Genomic DNA, 26089 nt, shown 5'->3' with positions numbered 1-26089 from the left:
AGAAATATTGGGCGATTATGAAGCAGGCCCTCCGGAATAACCCAAAAGTTGTCAAATCGGAGGCGGACTTCAAGAGAAAATGGATTTCTGTTCAAAAAAACTACAACCTGACTTTGTACAGAACCTTATGGACGGGGTAAAGAGGAAGGTGCGAGCATACGGGCTTGGGCTCGAAGTATGAATAAAAAGAAAATGTCAAAAGTTGTTTAATAGTTTTTATTTTACTGTCTAAAATTTTCAAAAGGATCGGTCTACTGGGCGAATTTCTACAGCGTTTTTTCCGTGATGCAATTTGATGTGACACACCCTTTAGCAAGCTTACAACAAACAATGTATATCAGAAAACGGATGAAACACACTATAAATGTTTATTTTAAAGCTACAGGGACAGTTCGATTTGAGTTCTATCAGCAGTATAATGTGCACATCATCGAGTTTGCGACAATCTTTTAACAACACACCTGTGTGGCTACGAAACATTTCCTAGCAATCAGTTGAAGCTGCGAAAAACGAGTAAACAGATTGAACAGTTCGTATAATGTCACACGCTGTAGATGCTTAGCGAAATCATCTTGTCCTTAAAGCCCAAAGAGTTGTCCACAAACCCTATGGATGCGGCTTTTTTGTTTTGCTTTCTCAACAAAAACTAAACTCCTTAATTTGATCCTGACATGGGTGGTGCAGTCGATAGCCTGCGAACGGGACTTAATGAATACTAAACCCTGACCTTCCAGTTGTTAAAGGGAGTCGTTACTGAAATCTGCAGCTCCCAAAACACCAAAACGAAAAAAACAACTAGGAGTTTTACCATTGCACAATAGTCCAGGAGATGCATTTAAGTGGAAATTAACATTTAGAGCTCGACAGTTATTCTCTAGACAAAAACTGTCTGAGACAAAATTGTTACATATGATAGAGCGCACATTTTTATGTTATCAAAAATAGGGTGACCAAAATTGTCGATAAAATAAAAATATATAACTTGCTTATATTTATAGATAGAGGTAAACATAGTTCGACAATGTTGTAGTCCCAGTTATTTGAGACATCTTTGTAGAACCATTTTTTTTCTATCTCTTGGAATAACCGGAAAAAGGCGCTATTTTCCTAAGTTACGTTAGGGTCACTATGAAAAAACTGTTTTCTTGCTCTAACCTTCATATTTCAAATTCTACATACAAACTTTTTTTGAAAGACTTTTAGAACTTACTGTTTCAGCGGATTACCCGGATTGTCCGACGCGAAGGCTTTCTTAACGGCACTAATGGCCTCTGGGCCTAAAAACGTGAATGCCACTTGATTACACGTACACTTTTTCCTTTCGCTGGTGCAATTGAACCGGATTGTTCAATTGCATACACGTGATTATGGGAACTGCCGCCCAAAACGAACTGTGATCCGTCTCACTCTCCTTTTAACTAAGAACGGGCTGAGAAACCTGGGCACAAGTTTCACTAAGTTCGGAACTATAAAACAACCGGCGGACTTCGACCTCAATAGACTAGAGGAATTTTTCGGATTGGAAAACGGAAGTTGGATTTTATTTACCGTCTGTATTCTTCGGAATTCTGACTAAGACTACCTATACTATAGAACTCTCGGTCATATGCATTCTACATGGCTGAGTTTTAGATCGTTTTCATTTTGGTAACGTAACGTAGGTAACAGATAGCATTAGCTATTCAAGAAATTCATTTTAGACAAATTTCATTTCAAGAGAAATTAATTTCATTTTAGAACAATATACTAATCACTTACCAATACAAACATTTTGCGATGCAGAACATGTCAATATCTCAACTTCACTCAAAGTTAATGATATTTCTTCCCAAAAAAACACGTTCTTTTCATTTGTTTGTCATTCTTTTTGGGGCAAACATAAAAAAAATGTTTGTTGACGGAATTTGAAAGAACAAATTTCACTCAAATTTCACATCGCAAAATGTTTATATTAGTAAGCTCTGTAAGTCTTTCGAAGACAGTATGTATGTACAATTTGAAATATGAAAGTTACAGCAAGAAAACATAAAACAAATTTCATTGGTTTGTTTCGAAACGAATCTGAAAAAAGGGCCTTTTCTCGTATACACTTCACGGTGAAAACGAAATAAAGTGTATCCGCGATGATAACGGCTCGGTGTCGACATCTGGATACGAAATTAGTTTTCCACTAAAACTTATCAATTTAATATAAAATTGTCTTCAGATACCATTTTTGTAAGAGACCACCCGAAAAAGCACAATTTTCCATTAACATTCAACACTAAATTGATTCAGAGAAGTTAATTTTCGTTCATAATTTCTAATGGAAAATGTTTGACGCTTCATTTGTGGTGCGTAATATTTGAGCTGCATAATTAGAAACAGATGTAGCATAGCAACGATAAAATCGCTTTGGTCTCGCAATGTGTGCAATAACACTTGCCCATTCTCGAACCGCCAGCAATGAAATTCCCAGGCTCAACCACGACCGTTCCCAAATTACAACAGTTCGATATTTCACGACGGGTTAACAACCGTCATAAAATTCTAGTACATATCCGTTTTACCAAGTTCCTCCTATTCACTTTTTGTTTAGAGGTTCTTGCTTCTCTTTTTATTAATTATGTATTTGGCCTAGCAATAAGTTCGTTTAAGTAAATTCAAAAATAAATCGATTCATTCTAGTTCTGACTCTGAATACATGAGCAGTTATTTAAAATCCGAAAATCGTACGAGCCAAATGTTTAATTATTACATGGCGACCGTGACAGGACGCTACAATAGTTACCAAAATTACAATCAAAACAATAATAATAATGGTTACAGATACAATAACAATAATCACTGGCGAGGTAGAGGTTATCAACAATCCTCTTATTATTGTTATTGTTTCTGTAACCATTATTATTATTGCATTGATTGTAATTTTGGTAACTATTGTAGCGTCCATGATGATTTATGTATTTTCCATGACCTCGTGTATTTAGGTTAAAAACATGCTTTTGTTGTATTTATTCTGTAGAATCATTCTCTTGCAGTTTCTGAACTGCATCATTAATTTTCCCAAAATTCCCTGCTTTCGAGATAAGTTTTGTATCTTGGTTTTTTACGCAATTTATCAAAGCTTTTACGCCTCTTTCTGAAGCTATCTTTTCGGCTGATTCTGTTGGTATTTTTTCGCTAATGTAAACTGCTGTCAAGTCGTTGGTAAGTTTATCAACCGACTCGCAAAACTCTAAAACGAAGTTTAATGATATGTCGTTCATTTCGTTTTCACTATGATGTGTATACGGGAATGAGGCCCAACATTAATGTTTAATAGTCGAAAATCGCAAAAAGTCTGGTGTTGTCACGTGACATAATTCTTTGACTGGGAACAAACAAATGGAACTATAAAATATTCTCCGTCTGGTAGTGGACACTTACTAACAGAAACAAAAAAAAAGCCTGGAGAATCTAATTGCAAGCAAAACAAAGTGAAAACCCAGTGCGACTTAGTTCCTTTGAAGGGATTCACTATGAGAAACATTAAGGTCGTTTCATTCTATAGAAATCTTGTAATTCATACATAGAAACATGCAAAAATCATGTTTGTAATGAGTTAGAACCTTATAGCGTTACGCTAGGATGGATTATAACGATTTAGATTTCATTCTCATAAAATACGAAAGAGGCGAATCGAAATAAAATCAACTTATGTTATAAATGTTCCTATTTCCGCTAGTTTTCCTATACAGTGGAACCCCCATTAACCGCGAGCGGATGATCCGCGGTGCGTATAATCTGCGAAAGCAAGCTCCATAGTAAATCTATAGGCCTTTCCCGAATTTGTCGGTAAGCGATAGGCTCTTGCCCTTTTGTTTTGGTCATGGATTTCACATTATCTGATCACTGGTGTGCACGACCTGGTAGATGGATAGTTTAATGATTTATGTATTGATAAAACATAGTTTTCTTGCCGAAATATCTTTTTTCGTGTTTGAAACTCATTTTAAGTCCTGATAGACATTCGTTTAGCCGCACTTGAAAAAAAACTTGAAACACTTACAAAACAACCAGGATTGCTCTTTATATCGGGATACTTATTTGCTGTAGTGGTAGTATATTTAAGTCAATTTTATTGCAAGGACGTACGTCACAATCACACACACACACAAGGCGGCATCGGTGGATATAAACATTCAAACGTCATTTTTTCCCGAGACATACGTTTAGCCACAGGACATAAAAATCGAGTTTTCGCATAATCACCAAGCCTGTATCTGTGTTTTTTGAAAAAATATTTGGGAATGTTCAATTTACAAGATAAATATAAGATGTGCAACGTAAGAAGTTGGTCAGATTTGTGATTTACGTAGAATTTAAAGGAATGGCGAAAGGTGTTCTATTGACGGAAGAGGGGCGTAAAATAATAAAGATATTCAGTGGACAAAAGTTTTCTAATCGCTCGATCGTAACAAAAATTGGTCGATCTGAGAAAGTGGTACGGAATTTCTCTAAATAGTGCCAGAAATATGGGATATAACGATCAACAAATGGAAACACCAAAGTTTTGATTCGCCATATTGAGAATAACGCTACCGAGGATGTCGTTTTTTCAGCAGGATTATGCATAGTTCTACGTTTCCAAGCAATCGAAGGCATGGTTTGCCGAGAAGGATATTCCGCTTCTTGAATGCCCTGCTTGCAGTCGATTGCAATCCCATAGAGAACCTATGGAGATCTTTGAAAGTTGTCTGACTCGGTGCCAAATCGAGTTTTCAAAGTGACCCGAAATGGAGGTTGACATACTAAATATTAGCTACCGATTGGACTCGAAATTTGCCGCCCAAATTTTCTTTAATTGAAATTTTAGGATGCGGCTAAACGAATGTCTACCCTGATTCCACATATTTGAATTACTTAGAAAACAAAAAGTGAATTTATACTTTATTTTAGAATAAATTCGATGAAAATAAACAATAATAGTCTTTTATGAACAAAACTGTACAAAGAATTGACTTATTTTGAAAAATATTGAGGAAAAATAGGGTGCAGCTAAACGAATGTCTACCACTGTAGCGTTATCCGCGATTTTTGTTCTCCGCGGTGAGCTAGCCAGACTATCCCGCGGATAATCGGGGTTCTACTGTATTAGACCCTCTAGTGCTTAGAAATTGCATGAATGCAGTCTCTAAAAACAGACTTCGCTATGTGCTTGTTTGATGCCAACCGGAAATTTTTCTCCATCAAAATGCTTCTTGACTTCAGATTGTCTTTGATCTACCTCACCCTCACGGCATAAAAGTGCAAATGGGCGAACAGCTAGAGCTTTCATGTTCGTAGCAAGGCAGCAAAGTCACAAAAAAGGGAAGTTCATAAATGGGAAGAAATCTGCTAACAGAAAGCTGAAAAGATTGTTGACATATATGGGCTCGAGTGGAGGATTAGAAGCTTGAATAGCGAAAGCTAATCAATCTCCGCGGTGAAACGATCCGAATCGTTGGTTTGCATTGGATTTATGTGAATGTAATATGTGTTCAGTTATGCGGCACATCAAAACATTCTGCGACCGGCTTTAAAGTAGAATTTGGGGCGTTAAACTTTCATTTTCGACACTGCATTCCACAGAATCAGTAAAAGGATTGGTAAAGGAGAACACGAATAATTGTTCGTTTGAAAGTGATATCATTCGAAGTGAAACCATACTGATCAATAAACAAAATGGACGGAAACTCGTAACCTTCTTTCCGTGTGTTGGTGGAGGCGATCTGGCGTAGTGGTAACATCCATGCCTCTCACGCTAAAGGTCACGAGTTCAATTCTCACTCCCGACATTCTTCCAAAAATTGGAAGTAAAAAGTGACGAACCAGCCAAATGAGTTGAAAGTCACTATAAAACAGATAAAAAAAAAATTCTGTGGGTTGGCGTTTGTTGCTTCTCAATCCAACGGGATACCTTTAGCCACAGGTTCCACAAAAATCTTCGTTTTTGCATACGTTTTGGCACAATGAAATGCGTTCGCCAATCCTTCGCTCTCTTCAGTGATCCAACAGCTTCGCTAAAAAGCGAAAATTGCAACGGTAATTTTGCACATGCGGTTTAGCAGAGGGCTTCGAATCGTCGAGCACGAATTAGCAGTACAAGTTTCACCATCACCCTGCCACTCTTGAAGACCCATCCCATTGCCCAGGTTTTTAACGTGTGCGCATCTATTTTTTCTGTTTTTTTTATTTGTGAAACTTATCCATCATTCACTCGGGGAGATTTCACTTCGACCACCTTGTATCATGAAACATGGTGGAACGATTATCATGAATACTAACGGCTGTTTTTTGTTCCACAGAAGCATTTGAGCGTTACATCAGTGTCTCTTCCAACCGCCGCCGCCGCTTCTCTTTACCATAGGGAGAGAGCACTAATTGAAATTTAGTCGGTGCGAGATTTGCACCAATTACCAGGATCAGGTTACGACTGTGCTTTCGAACACATATGTTTATGCCGATATGGGTTAGACTATTGCAGCATATGGTGAAAATAGAAGATGATGTGACTACAATTTCTCCGCGAATGTGCTATTTGTTTTGAGCAAAATTGAGTAATTTAGCACCTTGTGGTAGTAGAGTTATGCAACGAAATAAAAACAAACGACAGTCGATTCAAATCGAATCGAATGAGAGTCATTCACTACCTTTAGAATGATTTGTAATTACTTTCATATATACTGTAATCTAAACTGTATTCATCTGTCGATAAGTGCTAAGCATTCTGTGAAAGTTGCGACCGTCAAAGAGTTGACTAATTTTTGATCCTCTAAAATCACCTCTTAGAATTTCATGGATGAATACATTCGTTCGTCGTGCAACAGATAACTATACATATCAATTATCGAAAATCAATTTCACGCTCCACTAATGTTTTTGTGGGGCGTTAACACAGTCCGCCAGGCATTGATTTCCCGGCAAGTGTCAGAAACTAATAATTTAATTAAATGCAAAGGCCATTTCCGTTGACCTACCGTTGACGCTGTTCGTCGAGTGGCATCCTTATCGTATTACAATATACTCACCGAATATGTTGTGTAGCCCAAAAGCAATGAATGTATGTTCGATCTGCATATCAGCAACTGCGATAAATCGTTGCGAGTTTCAACATCCATATATCAGTTTTTGATGTAGTCCATATGAGCAACGAAGTATCAAAACGAGTCCAACAAACGAGCCGGCCCACCATATGGAAGGGGCTATTGCGAGGAGTTATAGTTTATGGTAATAGGAAAATCACGAGTTGTGATTTTTGTTACCCACGCAAATAGTTTTTCTTGTGCCGCATTGAAATGGATGGCATAAAAGACAGCAAAATATGTTTCCTTCAATGGGGAGCTCTGGAGAGGATAATTATGTAAGTTCGAATCACCAGACACTGCATATCGCATTTCCTCTAGTTTCTTCGAACAAATTGTCGCGAAGCCCCGTCAGGAGGAAATGTCATGGGTTTTCATGGAAAATAAATTAGGCTCTAGCGTGAGCTGCTGTTTTTATTTCATTTCGTGTTGCGGCAAATAAATTGCCGGAATCCGTTTTCGTGATAAAATAAGCTTATGCTTTCCTTTATTTTTATCTTTGTATTGCAGGTAATTACTACTTTCGGAAACTATAGTTCATATCTTTCGTGGTAAGTGAAATATACTAAGTTCTTTTGAAGGATGTAAAGTTGTGAATTTGATGAACTCAAAATGGATAGCTTTAGCAAAAACAAAAACAATAATGGTTACACCTAACCAGAAATAGGAAATTTTTCATTCCTGTTATGAGAAAGAAATCCTATTCTAATTAAACGAATCTATCTATTGCTATCAACAAAGATTCACAGTTTTGGAATGATTGTGTATTGCTTGTTCAAGTTGAACCCCAAACCGGTAAACTGAGAGTAGTTTTGGAATGGTAACTCATTCGATTTGAACGTTATTTATTTCAGAAACGATGTCATACAATAGATTTTCCTTTTCTTTGAATTTTTTTTCCTGAAAAGCGTGATAAGATTATTTAAATAATACAGAATGGATAATGTTATTAATTGAACGTAGAGTTTGAGTTAGAGCACTCGTTACTAATAATAGAAAATGACAGATATTACACGACATTGCGTGTATTATATAACAAATGCAATTCCATTATATATTTTTTCTATGAATTGTAGGTTGCAGGAAAAAGTTATTTTTTACATATTAGTATAATGTTTTAGGAAATTTTTCATTCAAACATTATCCTACAGGTACGCACTAGTGCCCAAATGAAAGCTGGGTAATTAGGTTAATTGGCGAAAATTGTGTTAGTCCACAAAATCTTAGAAAAAAATAGAAACAAATCGATTTTTTATTTCTTCCCGACATTGTTGTCCGTTGTTGTCCAAGATAAAAATGTGTACGTAGAATATTCTAATACTTGAAATATGGAGCTGGCGTATATCCCATCTAAAAATCACTTAAAAGGTCGAATTTTTACTCGGTACCTCTAATATTTTTGTTGAGTGTTGACGGAGAAAAATAAAAAAAATCGAAGGGCGTTGTCCGAGGCACGACCGCATTGTTAACGTAGTGCTACGAAATTATCGACGCCACTTTTAACCCGGATACAATGTTCGAATTCAAGAAAATTAAATGATCGATCGGAATAAGTCACGAATCAGTCCAAGGTCTCCCGACAGAAAAAAATATCCAAATCAGCTCGTTTTCAATTACTTCGGATATTACGCCAGAGTGCAATGTTTTAAATAAATCTTTAACAGAAAGGGCCACCAACAAGAATAGGACCGATGGTTTGCGTGGTTTTATGGTAGCAACTGAAAATGGTTGATCCATGGTTCATTCTTGTACTCGCGAAAATAATACAAAACCTGGTCCTATGTGAAAATTTGTGTATTTGTTGCTAATGCATGTAGTACATGTTATGCGCCTTTTCCTCTAGTCACACGTTGCAGCCAGAGGTTTTTCTTTATTTGTTTCAGCATGACCATTATCTACCTTTGACAACCCATAAAATCAACAATGATTCAATGTGATTTAATCATACCCAAATACGCTTCACCTAACGGTATGAAAGGACCGATGGTTCGAGTCGTTTCGTAGAATTAATTGAAGACGTCTGATTGATAATTAATTCTTGCCCTCACGAGAACAATACACAAGCTAACCGTATGTCACACTTTGATTCCTTATGTCAATTTACGTGTTCATCTCGTTCATTCATGAGTATTCACCGTGGCAGCATTTTCGCAGTTGACACATACTCGCTTACAGGAAATTGTATTTTGTTCCACTAGTGCCATAATTTCACATTTCTTAACCACTCAATCCAAATTAAACCTTTCTGTTTGGTAAAAGTTGGAATGAAAAGCACGTTGTGACCAAAGTGAAGCTGATGATAATGTTGTTTTAACTGATAAGCTTTTTTTCAGTTAACTCACTTCTAACCTAAGTATAAATAAGCAGTTTGGAAAACTTAAATGAAACTCTCGTCCTTAAAAAAACACTAGCTGGATGACTGATGAATGGTGAATGATGAAAGCATAAAAACAGGAAAATTGAAACTCGTTTGCAACTATTGCTCTATTGCTGTTGGTCCCTCTATTGCTGTTGCTGGCGATGTTAGTGCTGCTACTGAGGTTGTTGCTGCTTCGCTACCGCACCTGTTGCCGATGCTGAATTTGATTATACTGGTTTTCTGGTCCCTCTTTCTTTTGGTTCATTGTGTTAAATACTTCTCGGTTAAAAAATGACTGATTGCTTCGCTGCGGGGCATCTATTTTTATACGCACTGGCTAGCGGAAGAATCACACAGGGGTGAGGCTTGCGGTGCAATGTTCTGCTTTACTTTTTCTCTTCCATTCGCCCTTTGTATCTAGTGTGCTATCAGCATTAGGTAAGACTGTTGTCTGTTCGCTTGCTGGCACAAAACTGTGATTTGAAATCGCACATGGACCCAATAAATTGAAAACGGACGGAATATTAAATTGAAATTCTTCCTCTCTCCACATTGTCTGTAGAACAAAAATTGCATTTAATTTGATTCGCAGACGTATACAGCCATTCCATGCCAAACCGATACAGTGGTTCTAGATTTTCGTGAAAAGTTTTGTTCTTTATCACAAAACATAAGACCCGTATTTTTATTTTTTTATTAGGCTGATCATTTCCATTTTAGGGTTTTCCGAATCAACTTTTTCCAAAAATCACTTTTTCAGATGATCAACATTTCAAATTAGTCTTTTTATACACAGAAAATTTGAATCCTGTTTTCGTTATTATTGATTGTATTATTTTTTTTATTGTTTTCAAAGTCTCGGGGCTGAGGGAGCTATATGTTTTATAATATTTTTTCTGGAAAGCTGAGGATTTTTGACGTAGGACTACGTCTAACCGGAAGATATAGGGGGTGAAATGGAAATCTAGGCACTGAACAAGTAGGAAAAAATGCAAGATTTGGAACGCTTATAACTCGAGCATTTCTCAATAGATCGCAAAGGTTTTTGCATAAATTGATAGGAAATATATCTACGCATCTATCATAACGAATAACATTTCATTTTTCTTGAGATAAATAATTGAATAATTGTGAAATATCAAGCATTGTCAAAATGCACTATGTGCCCATTTTTGATTGGTACATTTTGTGCTCCTCAAATCGTACCGACCAAAACGGGCAACCAGAGCAGCAGCGAAATAGAATGAAGCACGATTGGAAAGGAAAAAGAAAAAATATGAACGAAACATTGGTCGCAGTCTCACACATGCGTAATTCTCGAGCCAGCCAGTCAGCTTAAAAATCCCCGCTCCGCTGCCGTAACCATCATTCTCATTCAAACCGTACACCACATCGGTTCGCATCACAACACATCAACAAACCAACCCAAGCAGCCATGTCTGGACATGGTAAAGGAGGAAAAGTGAAGGGAAAGGCAAAATCCCGCTCGAACCGTGTTGATCTGGAGTTCCCCGCAAGGGTAGCTAGGCCGAGCGCGTTAGTACCAGTGCACCAGTCCACCTAGCCGGCGTTATATAGTTTCGGCCGCCGAAGTGATAAAGTTGGCTGATAAAGCTGCTCGCGACGATAAGAAAAACCGCATTCAGAACAGAACACATCAAGACGACAACAGGCAGTTGCAGCGTGTGGCGAGTGGCAAACGCAATCGCAAAACGGCATCAGGTAGCAGAAGAAAAAAGTTTGTTGTTTATACAAACTGCTTTGGTGGCAAATCCAGAACAAGGCGGCATCGAGGGCGTTCGAAATGGTTTTTTTCAAAACCACGAGTACAAAGTTTTCTAAATTGGAACCATTCCATAAAACAAGGCGCTTTTCAGGGCCATTAAACCTTCCAAAAAAGAGTTTAGGAAATACAGTTCAATGCTTTCTAAAACAATATCCAAAATAATAATAAAACACAAATTGATTTTTTCATTATTTGTTTGCCAGGATATGATGAGTATGTGAATTTGGCAGAATTGCTTCTAGATTGAAAGTACAGTAATTTACACTTATCTCGACATTTAGCTAATTGGACGGACATGTAATTCGACATATTTAGTTGGACATTTTTGTAAACATAGAGTTCGGGGTCCAAATTATGACCCCACATTGAAAGTCGACACTGTACCACTGTCATCGCAAATGTTCAATTACAGGTTAAAATTACCTCCAATCGGATACTGAGTGGTGGTAATGCGACGTGCCATTGAATGTAATTTACTGTAAAATATGTCACAAGCTGGATGGGAAGAAAATTTCCAACTGTGAAAGCTGTGGCGAGTGGCAAATGCAATCGCTAAACAGAAAGGTTTAGCCGAACAAGATGGGGATATCGAGTGATAACAAAACAATAAACTCTTTAGATTGAAGATAATTTTGTGATCCTGAAAAGGACCCTTTTTAGCCTGCATGTGAATCCAACGAGTGAACAAATCGTAATGAATGTATTTTTTTGCCATCGCTGCCTTTTAACGCTCATTCATTCGTCTCGTTGGACTCGCCCCTTTGGCTGAATCTGCCGATTTGTCTCTATCCTGTGAGTGTGTACTGCTAGAGTATAATACACGCGGACCCCAAAAAAATATCTTATTTTCTTTCAAACCGTAAACCCGTGTGGTTGTACGGCATCGGCATCGTAACAAAGGAGGACAAGTTAAGGGAAAAGCAAAGTCTCACTCGAACCGTGCAGGTCTCCAGTTCCCTGTTGGTCGCATTTACTGATTGCTCCGCAAGGGTAACAAGGCCGAACGGATTGGTGCCGGAGCACCAGTATACCTAACAGCGATTATAGAGTTTCGGCCGTCGAAGTGCTCGAGTTGGCTTGCAAAGCTGCTCACGACGATCAGAAAACCCGCATCAAGAACAGAGCAGCTTCGGTTCGGCGCTCATCAAGGCAACAATTAGTTTCAGTGAGTGGCAAAGTGTTTCTCCGGCACGTCGCATTAAATGTAATTTACTGAACAATATGTCTCAAGCTGGATGGGAAGAAATTTTCCAACTGTGAAAGCTGTGGCGAGTGGCAAACGCAATAGCTAAACAGGAAGGTTTAACCGAACAAGATGGGAATATCTAGTGATAACAAAATCACAACACCAAAGGTTCTTTTCAGAACCATCAACATATTCATAAAGAGTAAACAGTAAACTAATCCATTTTTCAGGTACATAGGTAGGTATTCACGTAGGAGAAGAAAATAAAATAATATATTTAAAATATATATTTAACAAAAGCTGTCCCCTTTGTATAGTCCTACGTCACTCCGGTTATGTCCCCGACATTACCCACCCGTCTTTTATTTTTCAATTATGAGCAACTTATCGATGACCAACGAAGGGGAAATCGTAGGATTTGAAGTCGCCATGAACAAAGGAAAAGTAGAAGAATGAAGGGGAATATTTGCCTTGAATATTTATTTATTTATTTATTTATTTATTTAAATCTGATTCATCTAACATCTGTGGTCTTAATGAATAAATATATAATAATATAGTACAATTATTTATACAATCGACGAACTAGTTAATCTGTGTTTAAAGCGGCTGGATGTCTCGCCGAAATCAAATAGATCCTCCACCAATGTGAAAGTTCGAATCATCGACGACAGCGGTTCGTTGTATCCGAATAAAGTACGATGAAATCTGTTCTGTAGCAAAGATCGCTGTCGGAGAGGTCGTTGAGCAGCACGAAGGTCCAGTAATGAAAGTAGCCGAGGAGAATCAACTTCCCCATTGAACAGCTTTGATACGAAAATTGCCTGTTGTATTCTGCGTCTTCTTTCAAGAGTGTCCAGGTTTAAAAGTCTGCATCGATCCGGGTAAGCAGGAAGATTCAATGGATCGCGCCAAGGTAGATGACGCAAGGCCAACCGGATGAATCTTCGCTGTACACGCTCAATCCTCAAATTCCAGAAAATCACATTTGGAGTCCAAACAACGGCTGCAGTTTCGAGAATTGGTCGTACTAAAGCGCAATATAAGGACTTCAAGCAGTATGGGTCAGTGAAATCCTTCGCAATCTTCGAAATAAATCCGAGCTGACACATTCAGCAAATGTTGCAAGCGTTGGCAGTCTTCAGCTGAACGGATCATGCAGAATATTTTCAAATCATCAGCATAAATTAATTTGCAGTTCAACCCTAATTTCGCAGCAATGTCATTAAAAATAATATGATCAACAAAGGGCCTAAGTTGCTTCCTTGAGGGACTCCAGAAGAATTGCAGAAGCACGAGGAAACGCAGCCATGAATTTTAACGCGCAGTTTTCTTTCCGTCAGGTATGATCTCATACACGACACGAGTTTTGCAGATGATCCGAGACGTGATAGTTTAGCCAATAGTATGTTGTGGTCGATCCTATCGAAAGCCGCCTTCAGATCGGTATAGATGACATCGACTTGAGCCTTGCCCTCCATAGCAGTAATGCAGGTGTTGGTGAAGTTCAGCAGATTCGTGGTGACCGACCTGCCGGGCATGAAGCCGTGCTGATCGGTAGAGATGTAACGCTTGGATTGAGTAAGAATAACTTCACTGACGATGATCTCAAATAGCTTGGACGCAGCCGACAAACTTGTTATTCCACGATAGTTCCTGACGTTTCGTTTATTACCGTTTTTGAAGACAGGAAACATGAAAGACTCCTTCCAAATTTCAGGAAATACTCCATCATTGAGTGATCGGGTAAAGATGACAGAAAGTGGCTCGGCTAGATCAGCAGCGCAGCGGCAAAACAATACCGATGGTATGCCGTCAGGACCCGGCGAAAGCGAACTTTTCAATTTTTTTGCAGCGGAGATCACCATGGCAGGAGTGACCACGAACGTCGTCAAACTTATGACGTCCGAAGGAACACCTAAGAAGGCAAACTTAACTTGAGCTTCACTGGCTGGTATATGGTCAAACACGGATGTAAAGAACTTGGCGAAAAGCTCACAGCATTCAGTATGAGTATTCGCTTCGACGTCGTTATAGAGCACGTTGCTTGGGAGGGTTGAGTTTTGACGAATTTCCAAAAGTTTCTCGGATTTTGTCGCAGATTGGTTTGCATTCTCAAGACGTGGGCCTTGTACAAAGTTGAATACAGCTTACGATACGCATTACTTGCATGTTGAAACCTGAGTTTGCTGTCAGACGATTGTAGAACACGATGTTTTCGCTGACAGGCGTTTTTTTCGCGTTTCAGCTGTCGAAGTAAAGCCGTACTCCAAGAAGGCGAAACTGGACGTCTTCTGTGGGGTACATTCTCCCGCAACCAACGTTGAATGGTGAAACAGAAATCGGAGGCCATTTCATTAACATTTTGACAGGCATTCAGGTATGTCCAGTCAAGAGTGGGGAGGTAATAACCAAGTGCATCGTAGTCGATTTTTCCAAAATCGGGGGTGTATTCATCGGCAACAGGATACACGTCACTGTACTGGCACGTACGAGGTACTGGTAGAGATATTTCCAATTGTGGATGATGCGTATCCACGGGTAACAGTGCAACCACAGCTGTATTGACGATTACATTACAGCCATTTGAGCAAAAAACAAGATCAAGAGTTCGATCCAGTTGATTGCGGTGCCAATTGACTTGACTTAAATTCAAAAAGTCCATTCCATCGATCAGAGCAGCACTCGACGCAGATACCGTCGAAGCTCCTGCTGGTAAAACTTCGCCGCCAGCACTCTGCAACCACTGTAAGCGAGGTTGGTTGTAATCACCACAAAGCAGCACCTGATCTACACATATAGCATTGTCACAAAGATCACGAACAGAGGCCACATGTTCATCTATCAACTCCACGTCGCGACTACGATCAGGTGGGATGTACACAGCACCGATTGCTAATCGTTTATTTCCGATGACAATGACGGCAAACACCTGTTCCAATATTTCCCCGTGAGGCGTGTGGATTTGCGTACAAGAATAGCGATGGTGAACCGCTATTAATACGCCACCGAAGCTCGTTTTATTGCTGTTTATACAACTACGGTCACAACGAAAAACGTTAAATGTCGATCCAAATATTTGCAGAGAATCGATACAATCGTTTAATCCAGTCTCTGTTAATATGATGACGTCGTAGTTACAGTCCGTAACCGCCAACAGCAAATCGTCGATTTTAGTCCTAACACCTCGGACATTTTGGTAGTACAGCCAAACACAATCGACAGGGGCAGCAACGGGTTGTGGTGGCAACCATACATTGGTTGCATCGCTAGAACCAGTGGACGGATGAGAATCTGAAGAACTAAAAACACTGTCGTACTTGCCGAGAACAGCGTGGTGGAAGACCCCTTCTCTGACCCCACTCACAGGGCCAGGACGACTGCTGAGCGATGGCTGGAGGATCTCGACTGTGGCAGGGGGATTAGGGGCTTCCATGAAGCCGGTTTCGTAGCGTCCTGGAGATGAAGTTTGTTGTGCAGAGGATTCATTATGGTGTTGTGGAGAACCAGAGGTAATAAAGCTGTAATATGAAGGTTTTTCAGCGTATCTGGTGCTCGTAATAGGAGGGTACTTGCCAGAGAGCGCAAGTTGGAAGACCCCGTCTCCAGAACTGAACATAGGGCCAGGACGACTTGAAAGCTGGTGGTTGAGGTTGTGATGCAGCGCGACTGTGCCAGACGGATAAGGGTCTTCCATAGTGCCAGAAATGGTGCGTCCTGTGTTCTTTTCTGATGCTATGTCGAACCCAGACGAGATGAGATAGAGGTTTGGTTGAATTCAATATAAACAGTGGATCTCGCTGAGGCAAACTTTCATTCGACATCGGACTGTTGAGCAATCCAGTTCACTTTGCTTTCGCTGCGCTTCGATCTAAGATTGGACCCCACCAGTGGTAATCCAACTTGGATATCGTCGTTTGCTTTTTCTGTTCGTTATTCGTTATTCGTATCGTGTGTTTTTCTTCCCTCGTCATAAATTTGACGTTTCGCGTAGTGTGTGATGAGCAAGAAGAAGAGGGAGGCAGGCTCTAGCCCTGCAAAAAACGAACGCCAGGGGCAATGAAATTTCGAGGCAAGCGTCATCTAATGATGCACGCGATGTTGGTGTAGTGAAAAGCGCTCGCACTGAACCGAGCCTTCGCGAGTGTGACACCGCATCGAACAACAGCAAAATAGGCGATTTAGGCGCGTCGGTCGAAAATGTAAACGGCTTCTTTGGTGCCTTTGAGAATGCATCAATGCATTAAACTGACGTTATGGCAAAGCAGGCGTTAAGGTTATGCTCCAAAAACATATTTGGGGGATACCAAGCATCTTGAATGTCTTACTGGAATGTTATAAGTTATTTAGGTTCGCGTGCCAGTCGCAAAACTGCCTTCAACTAGGATTGCATTTGCGCTAATATTGATCATAATAAAGCATTGCTACTGTTTTCGAGGTTGTTGATATTAACAAAAAGAGTTTATTTCGCTTGTTTAGTCACCAAGAAAGTAAATGTCGTTCTTGAGTTTTGTATGTGATTAGGTTTCGCTTACCAGTAGCAAAAATTCCTCCACTAAGGGTGACAGCTGCGCTTCTCTCGAGCATGAGAAAATAATGCAATTTTTTTTGAGGCCAAAATTGATTGACAAAAGCGTTTCTTATGAGAATAGCGCAAAATGATGAGAAGTGTTTATATTACTAGTAGTTTCAAGCCACCAATGTATGGCTCTGTATGCATGCTATGGCGAACGCTTGTTTGGCGCTTGGTTTACGTTGTACGAACGATGCCTAGAGGTGCGATTGCTTTGAGGCAATACTAAATAACATGTAGCATGATTAATGATACTTGCAAGTGTTGTCATTGTTGTTGTTTCCATTCGGTGCCATAGATATATTGATGTGGTTATGAGATGTGGAATAATGGTGCTGGTGTAATATGTATATAATCGACTGTAGCCGAGTCTATGTCAATTTCAAAAAAGGCCACCGGAATAGCGTTCGAGGTAAATTTTAAATGCATTGACATGAAATAAATTGCGACATACGATCAGCTAGTGTATTGTTTTGCGAGGGCAAGAGTGAATCATCAATCAATTATCGTCAACTGATTCTACAATTAAAAACCATTTCAAAGATTATTCTACTAAACAGTTGTTTTGAAAATTTCACAGCATTATAGAATAATATCCGAAGGCGACTTACATAAAACTTTATCAAATGTGTTGCTCTATGCAATTGACCAGTTTGTCCCGAAGAAAAGAATCCATATTATTCAGCAACCTCCTTGGTCAAATCGTAATCTGAAACATTTGAAAGCAGCGAAGAGATCCGCTTTGAGAAATTTCACTAGATTTCGCTCGTATTATTGGAAAACCCGTTACGCGCTGGCCAACAGCAACTACAAACGTCTTAACAAAGTTTTATTTGCCAGTTATCAGAACCGCGTGCAATCCACTTTAAAATGTAACCCCAAGAGATTTTGGGAATTTGTCAACAACCAAAAGAGAGAGTCCGGTCTACCGACTGTGATGACACGTGGAAATGTAGTAGCTTCCAGCAGAGAGAGTATCTGTGAGCTGTTCCGGTGCCAATTCAAGAGTGTTTTCGTCAAGGAATGTCTTAATCATGAGCAAATTCTCTCCGCAACCGCTAATATTCCTCATCTTGCAACGTTTGGATCACCACCTATAATTAACCAGAACATCGTCAAAGACGCCTGCCATAAGCTGAAACGTTCTTCCAACCCTGGACCAGACGGAGTCCCCTCCATTGTTTTGAAAAAGTGTACCGATAGTTTGTCTTACCCACTGAGTCTCCTTTTCAATCTCTCCGTAGATTCTGGCATATTTCCAGAAATATGGAAAAAGGCTTATGTCTTCCCGGTTTTTAAGAAAGGCAGCAAGAAAGAAGTGCAGAACTACAGAGGGATCGCATGCTTATGTGCAATATCTAAGCTACTCGAGCTCATCGTCTTGGATTACATCTCCTACACATGCAAGAGCTATATAGCTGAACAACAACATGGATTTATTTCGAAGCGATCAACAACCACAAACCTAGTTGTTTACACATCATTTATTGTTCGTGCTCTACAGTCGCGTTATCAAATAGATGCAGTTTACACCGATTTTTCGGCGGCTTTCGATACCATCAATCACCAGTTAATAATTGCCAAACTTAATCGTCTCGGTTTCAACGGCTCCTTTCTTAAATGGTTGCAATCCTATCTGGTAAATCGACAGATGTCTGTTAAAATTGGTGACACTATTTCCAAGACCTTCAGTGTTACTTCGGGTGTTCCCCAAGGAAGTCACTTAGGACCATACATTTTCCTGCTATTTCTGAACGACATCAATTTTGTTTTGGATTGTCAAAAATTGTCTTACGCAGACGACTTTAAATTGTACTATTTAATTAATAGTGAAAATGATGCAGCATTTCTACAGTCGCAAATCGATGCATTTGCTGCATGGTGTGACAAGAATAGAATGAGTCTAAACCCCACCAAATGCTCAATTATTTCATTCTCGCGTAAACGCACTACAGTCCACTTCAATTACAAGTTGCAGGGCTGTATGTTACAACGAGTCAATTGTGTCAAGGACCTAGGAGTTATGCTCGACTCTAGGTTTACATTTCGTGAGCACATTGCATATATAACGACGAAATCATCCAAAATGCTCGGATTTATGTTTCGTGCAACAAAACACTTCAGGGACATACACTGCATAAAGGCCGTATATTGTTCCCTCGTTCGTTCGATACTCGAGTATGCATCAATTGTTTGGTCACCATACTATCAAAACAGCATTCTGCGGCTAGAAGCTATCCAGCGCAAATTCGTTAAATTTGCTCTACGGAATCTACCTTGGAGTGATCCCAGCAACCGTCCCAGTTACGAACATCGCTGCAGACTCATCGGGCTTGATTCTTTGTGTAATCGCCGCAACCTTGCCAGAATATGTTTCATTTCCGACTTGATACTGTCGCACATAGACTGTTCAGAGCTTTTACAACTTGTGAACTTTAATATCCAGCAAAGGAATCTGAGATCTCATAACTTCCTCCAGATACCGTTTTCACGCACGAATTACGGATACTACGAGCCAATGTCGAGTATGTGTCGAGAGTTCAATAGACACAGTATATATTTTGACCTCGGGATATCACGCACATCACTTAGAAAGAGAAACATCTCTTCGATCACAAATACTCCGTCTAGTTATTAAGTTTTTAATTATAATTTAGTACGTAAACGTCATTTGGGTTCTGTATACCCGTTGATTTGTCGAATAAATAAATAAATAAATAAATAAAATATACAGCGTAGTTCTACGTCAACAATGCGGTCGTATCTTGGACACAACCTCCTATAATTTTTCTATTCCCCAAGATCAAATCCGTGTTGAAAGGTACCCGATTTCAGTCCGTAGAAGAGGCAAAGGAAAAAGCGTCGCGACTTTTGACTTTTGAAAGAAGAGTTTCAGCACTGCTTCGAACAATGGAAAAAAAGTATGGAAAAGTGTGTGAGGAGCCAAGGTGAACATATCGTTGTACCGTAATTTTAAAAATATAACCCTTTTTCGTAACCAGTCTCGTTATTTGATAGCCATACCTCATACTGTGGACACACAGTTTACTGTTTACTGATCATATTTTATATTCTAGGCGTCAATGCACAATGGTGCAGGAGATGTGATTAAGTGGAAATTAGCATTTAGCGCTCGACAGTTATTCTCTAGACAAAAACTGTCTTCGACAAAGTTGTTACATATAATAGAGCGCTCATTTTTATGTTATCAAAAATAGGGTGACCAAAATTGTCGATGAAATAAAAAATCTAACTTTCTTATTTTCAGAGATAAAGGTAAACAAAGTTCGACAATATTGTAGCCCCAGTTATTTGAGACATCTTTGTAGAACAAAGTTTTTTTAGTTAGGGTCACCATGAAAAAAACGGTTGTTTCGCTTTCACTTTTATATTTCAAATTCTACATCAAAACTGTCTTCGTATGACTTAGCTTATAAATTCCAACATTTTGCGATGCAGAACTTGTCAATATCTTCACCTTACTTAAAGTAATTGATGTTTTTTTTACCCAAAAACTCTTGGTGTCAATTTTAATTTAGTCAAACACAAAAAATAACATAGTGTTGAAAATCACACATCTTGTAGAGTGAAATATGCATTTTCAAATGCCGTGAATAAACTTTGTTTTTGTTTGCTCCAGAAAGAATGACATACCAATGAAAAGAGCGTGTTTTTGGGAAGAATTATCAATAACTTTGAGTGAAGTTGAGATATTGACAAGTTCTGCATCGCAAAATGTTTGTATTAGTATGTTCTAAAAGTCTTTCAAAGACAGCATGTATGTAGAATTTGAAATATGAAAGTTAGAGCAAGAAAACAGTTTTTTCATGGTGACTCTAACGTAACTTAGAAAAAAAGCGTTATATCGGTTATTTCAAGAGATAGAAAAAAAACTTTGTTCTACAAAGATGTCTCAAATAACTGGGACTAGAACATTGTCGAACTATGTTTACCTCTATCTATAAAAAATGTTTACCTCTATCTATCTATCTATCGAGCTCTAAATGTTAATTTCCACTTAAATGCATCTCCTGGACCATTGTGCATTGTGCAATGGTTATGAATCATATGGGGTTCAATTAGAAAGCTGTTGCCGTTCATCAGAAAAGAGATTTTCAAAACTCTGGAACAACATATTCAATAATTGTATATTTTCTCTGACCTCACCTGCCAATGAATCTGGAGCCAACCCCACTATATTACATAATTTATTTCTTTATGATCTCTCATTTCACGAAGAGATAGACATGATTGCACTTGCAGAACGATTTTCCAATTAGACGCTATTCATACGAAATTTTGAAAGTGATCTCTGTCGAGATCGATAATTGCCGATCATCAGCTCGGGAGTAGATGAATTGCAGAACGTGATCAGAACGAACGCAATCGAAGAACGTGACACACGTCCACCCATTGTTGCGCAGCGAGAATTCGTGCATTTTCAAAGTGTTTACATTTTTATAAATATTCTTGCTGAAATCGTAGAATGAACTATGGTGCGGGAAGATATAGAGATATGGTGCAGAACACGATATCGTCGGGAGCAATTACTAAGTCGCAGCGGCAGGCAGTTGAAGGCAACGAAGTGATAAAAAGCCCGAAAAGTGAACGTCAAACAGTGCGCCCGCCTTTCTAACATTTGCTGAGGATGTGTCCAGGAGACCGCGAACACGCGTCGAAGAACAAAGAAAACTGTTTCACAGAACATCGTATGTACCAAGCGGAGCAAAACGATCAATAGCCCCATCCTTGTGAGCTCTAAAATTTGGTATCCATGCGTTTGTTTTCGACATGGATGGAGTGAATGAACCATTGAGCTACGAGCAACCACAACAAAAAAAAACGTAACTATTTACGCGACAGCTATCGGATGATTCCAAGCGTGCTAATGGCCACCTCTGGAGAAGTTAGTTCTCGGCCAGAAAACTAGCGATCATGTCGCTTCTATTTGCTCCTCTGATTCGAGCTGAGGATTTGTGAAAAGCTCGACAGTATTTGGATGACGCGTACTTTAAGTGAAAATAGTGATTTTCTTTGTTCCGGAATGGACACATTAGAACGGAAATCAAAATATGTGAAAGTGTTTTTAAGTTAATGATAAGAGAGGTGTTGCATTGCAAGAACTGTTCCGTTCGTGCTTGACGGTGTGGATGGAATGCATCATAAAAAGGTTCGACTTTCATTGTTGGTGAGTGTGATTAGAGAAATTCGAGCGAAACTAGAACGTTTAATCGTTTTTTCACTGACACACACTACAACATTATTTCATGTCACTGAATAATGTTATAATGTGATCATTTCAGAGTGTTTTCCAATCATAAAATGGGAAATAAACAAACAAATTTGGTGAATACTGGGTGCCGTGGGAATTTATTAAGCGATATCTGCATAATCTGAAAATCACACAACGGTGACAAACCAGCTGTACTCGCGGGTGTTTCGAAGATTATTTGAGAGTAATTTGTCGATTTCGATCAATGCGAAACGTGACAAGATACTTACGAACCAATTGTTGAATTCACATGGATTCGAAAGTAGCACACAATTGCAGCAACTCGGCGATATAATCCGCTGCTTTTAGTGAGAGTCCTATATAAGTATACAAATTTAAGTACGCATTGTAAGAATCTGTTGTTCTTATCTTCTTTACACGAAGGCTCACGCTTTTCATGGAGATGTTGAAATTATTTTTTATTTTATTCGGTCTCCAAAGAATTTAGCGCTAGCAACAGAGATGTGGTTCATACATGTATGCGAAAATTTCACTGGCAGAAATAGAACAATCATAATCTTTACTTTTCAATATTTTGTCATACATTATCGTTTTGAATACATATGGCTTTGAATACATATGACATGCTTTTCGTTTGGAAACTGTTCCTAAATGGTAGATCAGATCATGCAGTGGTTACTGATCCAATCGTGATTCATCATGAAGTTCTTATACAGCGCTAGATATCAGTGTTCTTTATTCGCTAGATATCAGTGTTCTTTATTCGCAATTCGCAAAATAGACACTATGGTCAATTAACTCCCAAATACTGATTATTTGTGTTTTACACAAAATCAGCGGATTATAGGTTATTTACTAGCTGACCCGGCAAACTACGTCCCGCCCAAAATTTGTTTTTGTTATCAATATCTTCAAACATTCATTCTATAAAATTCCTAGTACTTCTACCAAAACTCATCATTATAATATCAGATTATTTTCAGACAAAATTCTCGTTTAAGATTTTCCAACCACTTGCAAATAACATGTTTCTCCGTTATCTCAGACCCCTCCCTTCTTCACCCCTTAGAGAGGGGGGAGTCGAACCACCTTAGAAATGTTTTTCCCCATAAAACCTCCACATGCCAAATTTAGTTTCGTTTGCTTGATTAGTTCTTGAATTATGCGAAAATGTATGCTTCATTTGTATGGCAGCCCCCCTCCCTCCTCAGAGAGACGGGATGAGTGTTTATCCACCATAAAAGCGTTTTGTCTCCCCTAAAACCTTCGCATGCCAAATTTGTCATTTTCTTGATTAGTTTTCGAGTTATACAGAAATTTGTCTTTTATTTGTATGGCAGCTCCCCTTTAGAGAGGGGGTGGAGTATCTACCCACCGTGAAAACATTTACTGCGCCCTAACACCTCCATATACCTAATTTGGTTTCGTTTGCTTGATGTATTCTGGAGTAATGCAAAGAGTGTTTCATTTGTATCTAAGAGAGGGGGAGGAGTATCTAACCACCGTAAAAACATGTATTGCACCATAAAACCTCTATATGCAAAATTTCAAAATTAGTTCTTGAGTAATGCAGAAATTTTTGTTTCATTTCTACGGCAGACATTCCAAACCTTCTTGATGTTCTAAGCAGACGATATAAAATGACATAAAACTATTTTCGTTGTACTAAAATTTTCCTAAAGTGGATCCCAGCTAAAGTGTTAGGCAAATCCAACCTAAAATGCACATAACTGACTTCATTGAATTCTGAATTTTTAAACAAATGGAAAAAAAATAGAGAATTTTTTTATGCCTATAACTCATATCAATAGAAACAGAATTGAATACTCAAAGTTCCTTGCCTAAAAACGTAACTTGCCTACCTTTTGAAGTATCTTAAAAATCGAGAGAGAGTCTACATACACGGGAAAGTTTTAAGGCCTTCAAGAGCTTGGACGCATACAAAAATTTCAAGGTGGGATCAATACAGTTTTAAGGTACCAGGCCAATTCTGGTTTTTCTATCTTATGTTCTCGGGTAAGATTCTCATTGAAGAAAATTACTAAAGCATTCTCAAACATTGAACCCAACGCTTACCTTCACCTGGGTGCATGTAGATCACAAAATAACAGTGCATTGTGATTCTATGACCGGCTATGTGCTTTTTGTCCTCGAATACTAGTCTCGTGAAGAAGTAGACGCCAATGAACTTTCGTGTACAGATATCCCTAATCGACGATTAGCTCCGCAAAAAAAGCGGTTGATTATGCTGAAATTAAGGATAAATTCAACCAGAAAAATTAACCAAACCCTAGATATGATTTACAGGTTCTTGAATGTCTTGCGGAGGGGTCGAATATTTTTCTAAACAAATTGATCGGAGACGGAGAGAATCCATAAGTTGGCCAATTCATGGAAAATACAAGGAAACGAACGTTAACTCGAGCCTATGTGACTTTGATTTTGATCCCAATATGTTAAAAATCCTTTTCTGCCAATTTTTCGATCTAAATCTAAGTGGGAAAGTCGCTCAACGAGCTTCGTGAAATAGGTGCCTTAAATTAAGTAAAGGGTGTACCGTTCCAATTTTCTTGTCCTTGGCAGTCACATACAGGTTTCCTGGAATCTAGTTGAAGTCCGCCTTCACATATATCTCGTCATCAAACACAAAAACAGTGTGGTTTCGTTAACAACTTCCGTGCACAGTTTTTTACGACCATATTCTGTTTCTCGTCACAGTTTGGGGACTTCTGAACCTTGAACGTACGTAGTCCAGCTCGAATTTTGGTATTCTGCGCGATAGTCTTGCTCACATACAACTTTTTAGCCACATATCGAACTGAGGCGTTCGTCGTTCCGTTTAAAAGCCCCAACCACGCGTTCGTGATTATTCTCGTTAACCTGGCGGTTTTCTTTTGGATCTTCGCTTCCGATCAACAGTCAGGCGATCTTCGAACCGTTTTATGATGGCATACACGGGATTTCCAATTTTTTCCGATGGCACGATGCGACAGATCCTAATTATCGAAGTACTCGTGCAAAACTTTTATGCGCACCCACTGTATTCGTCCGAAACTCGTGCCTAGAATACCCCCTTAAACGGATATCGCCACCTGACGTCGACACTGTACATCTGTCATCGTGGATATGTAATGCTTGTTTCGGCAACACAGAAGTGTCAAAATAGCTTCATGTTTCCAGAGCATGAGTCGAACACGGAAGCCGCCCAATTTTGCAAACAATGGAGTTTCATAAAATATGCAAATATGCTTTTTTCGCACTAAAATGCATATAAACCATCGAAAAAAACTAAATGGACGATAACTTCGTCAAATATGCTTCTTCTCATATATCGCACAAAAAAATCGCGCAAAAAAAACCCGCACAAAAACTGGTTTTCCTGTATAGTCATATATTAGGCTGTCACAAAAGTCCTGCGGTATTTTTTTGAATTTTCATTTATTCATAAAATTAGTTACAATCATCTGTTTTAAGTCAAATATGCGCCGTTTTGTTCGATGACTTGTTCCCAACGAGATGCCAACTTCATAATACCCCTGTTATAGAAGCTCGCTTCCTTATTGGCAAAAAACTCGGATAGCCAATTTTCACAGGCCTCTTTTGTGGCTAACTTCTGACTACCTAGCTCGTTCGCCATGGAAAAAAACAGGTGGTAGTCACTTGGTGCAAGGCCGAGCTCCCGGAGCTTCTGGCGCGTCACCAAAGAAGTGTGTGGCCTGGCGTTGTCCTGATGGAAGACAATGCGGCCTTTGTTTGTCAAAGATGGCCTCTTCTTCATGAGTGCTACCTTCAAGCGGTCCAGTTGTTGGCAGTACAGGTCCGAATTGAGCGTTTGGCCATAGGGAAGCAGCTCATAATAGATTATTC

General features: G+C 39.1%; 2 protein-coding genes across 10 annotated transcripts in view; one reads left to right on the top strand and one right to left on the bottom strand.

Moving 5' to 3' along the window:
* LOC129771839 (bromodomain-containing protein DDB_G0280777) overlaps positions 1–26089 on the top strand; it is a 237822-nt gene that overhangs the window by 120281 nt on the left and 91452 nt on the right. The window lies entirely within an intron of this gene.
* LOC129766239 (uncharacterized) lies at positions 1207–16113 on the bottom strand. Its single transcript, XM_055766756.1, has 3 exons — positions 14583–16113; positions 13774–14367; positions 1207–1277 (listed from the first exon to the last, which is right to left on the bottom strand). Exons 1-3 carry the CDS (start codon positions 16111–16113, stop codon positions 1207–1209), a joined length of 2196 nt encoding a protein of 731 aa, XP_055622731.1.

Source organism: Toxorhynchites rutilus, chromosome 2 (assembly GCF_029784135.1).
Source record: "Toxorhynchites rutilus septentrionalis strain SRP chromosome 2, ASM2978413v1, whole genome shotgun sequence".
In the NCBI taxonomy this organism is placed as follows: Eukaryota; Metazoa; Arthropoda; class Insecta; order Diptera; family Culicidae; genus Toxorhynchites; species Toxorhynchites rutilus.
The sequence above is the reverse complement of the archived record's forward strand: the minus strand, read 5'-3'. Positions and strand labels throughout refer to the sequence as shown.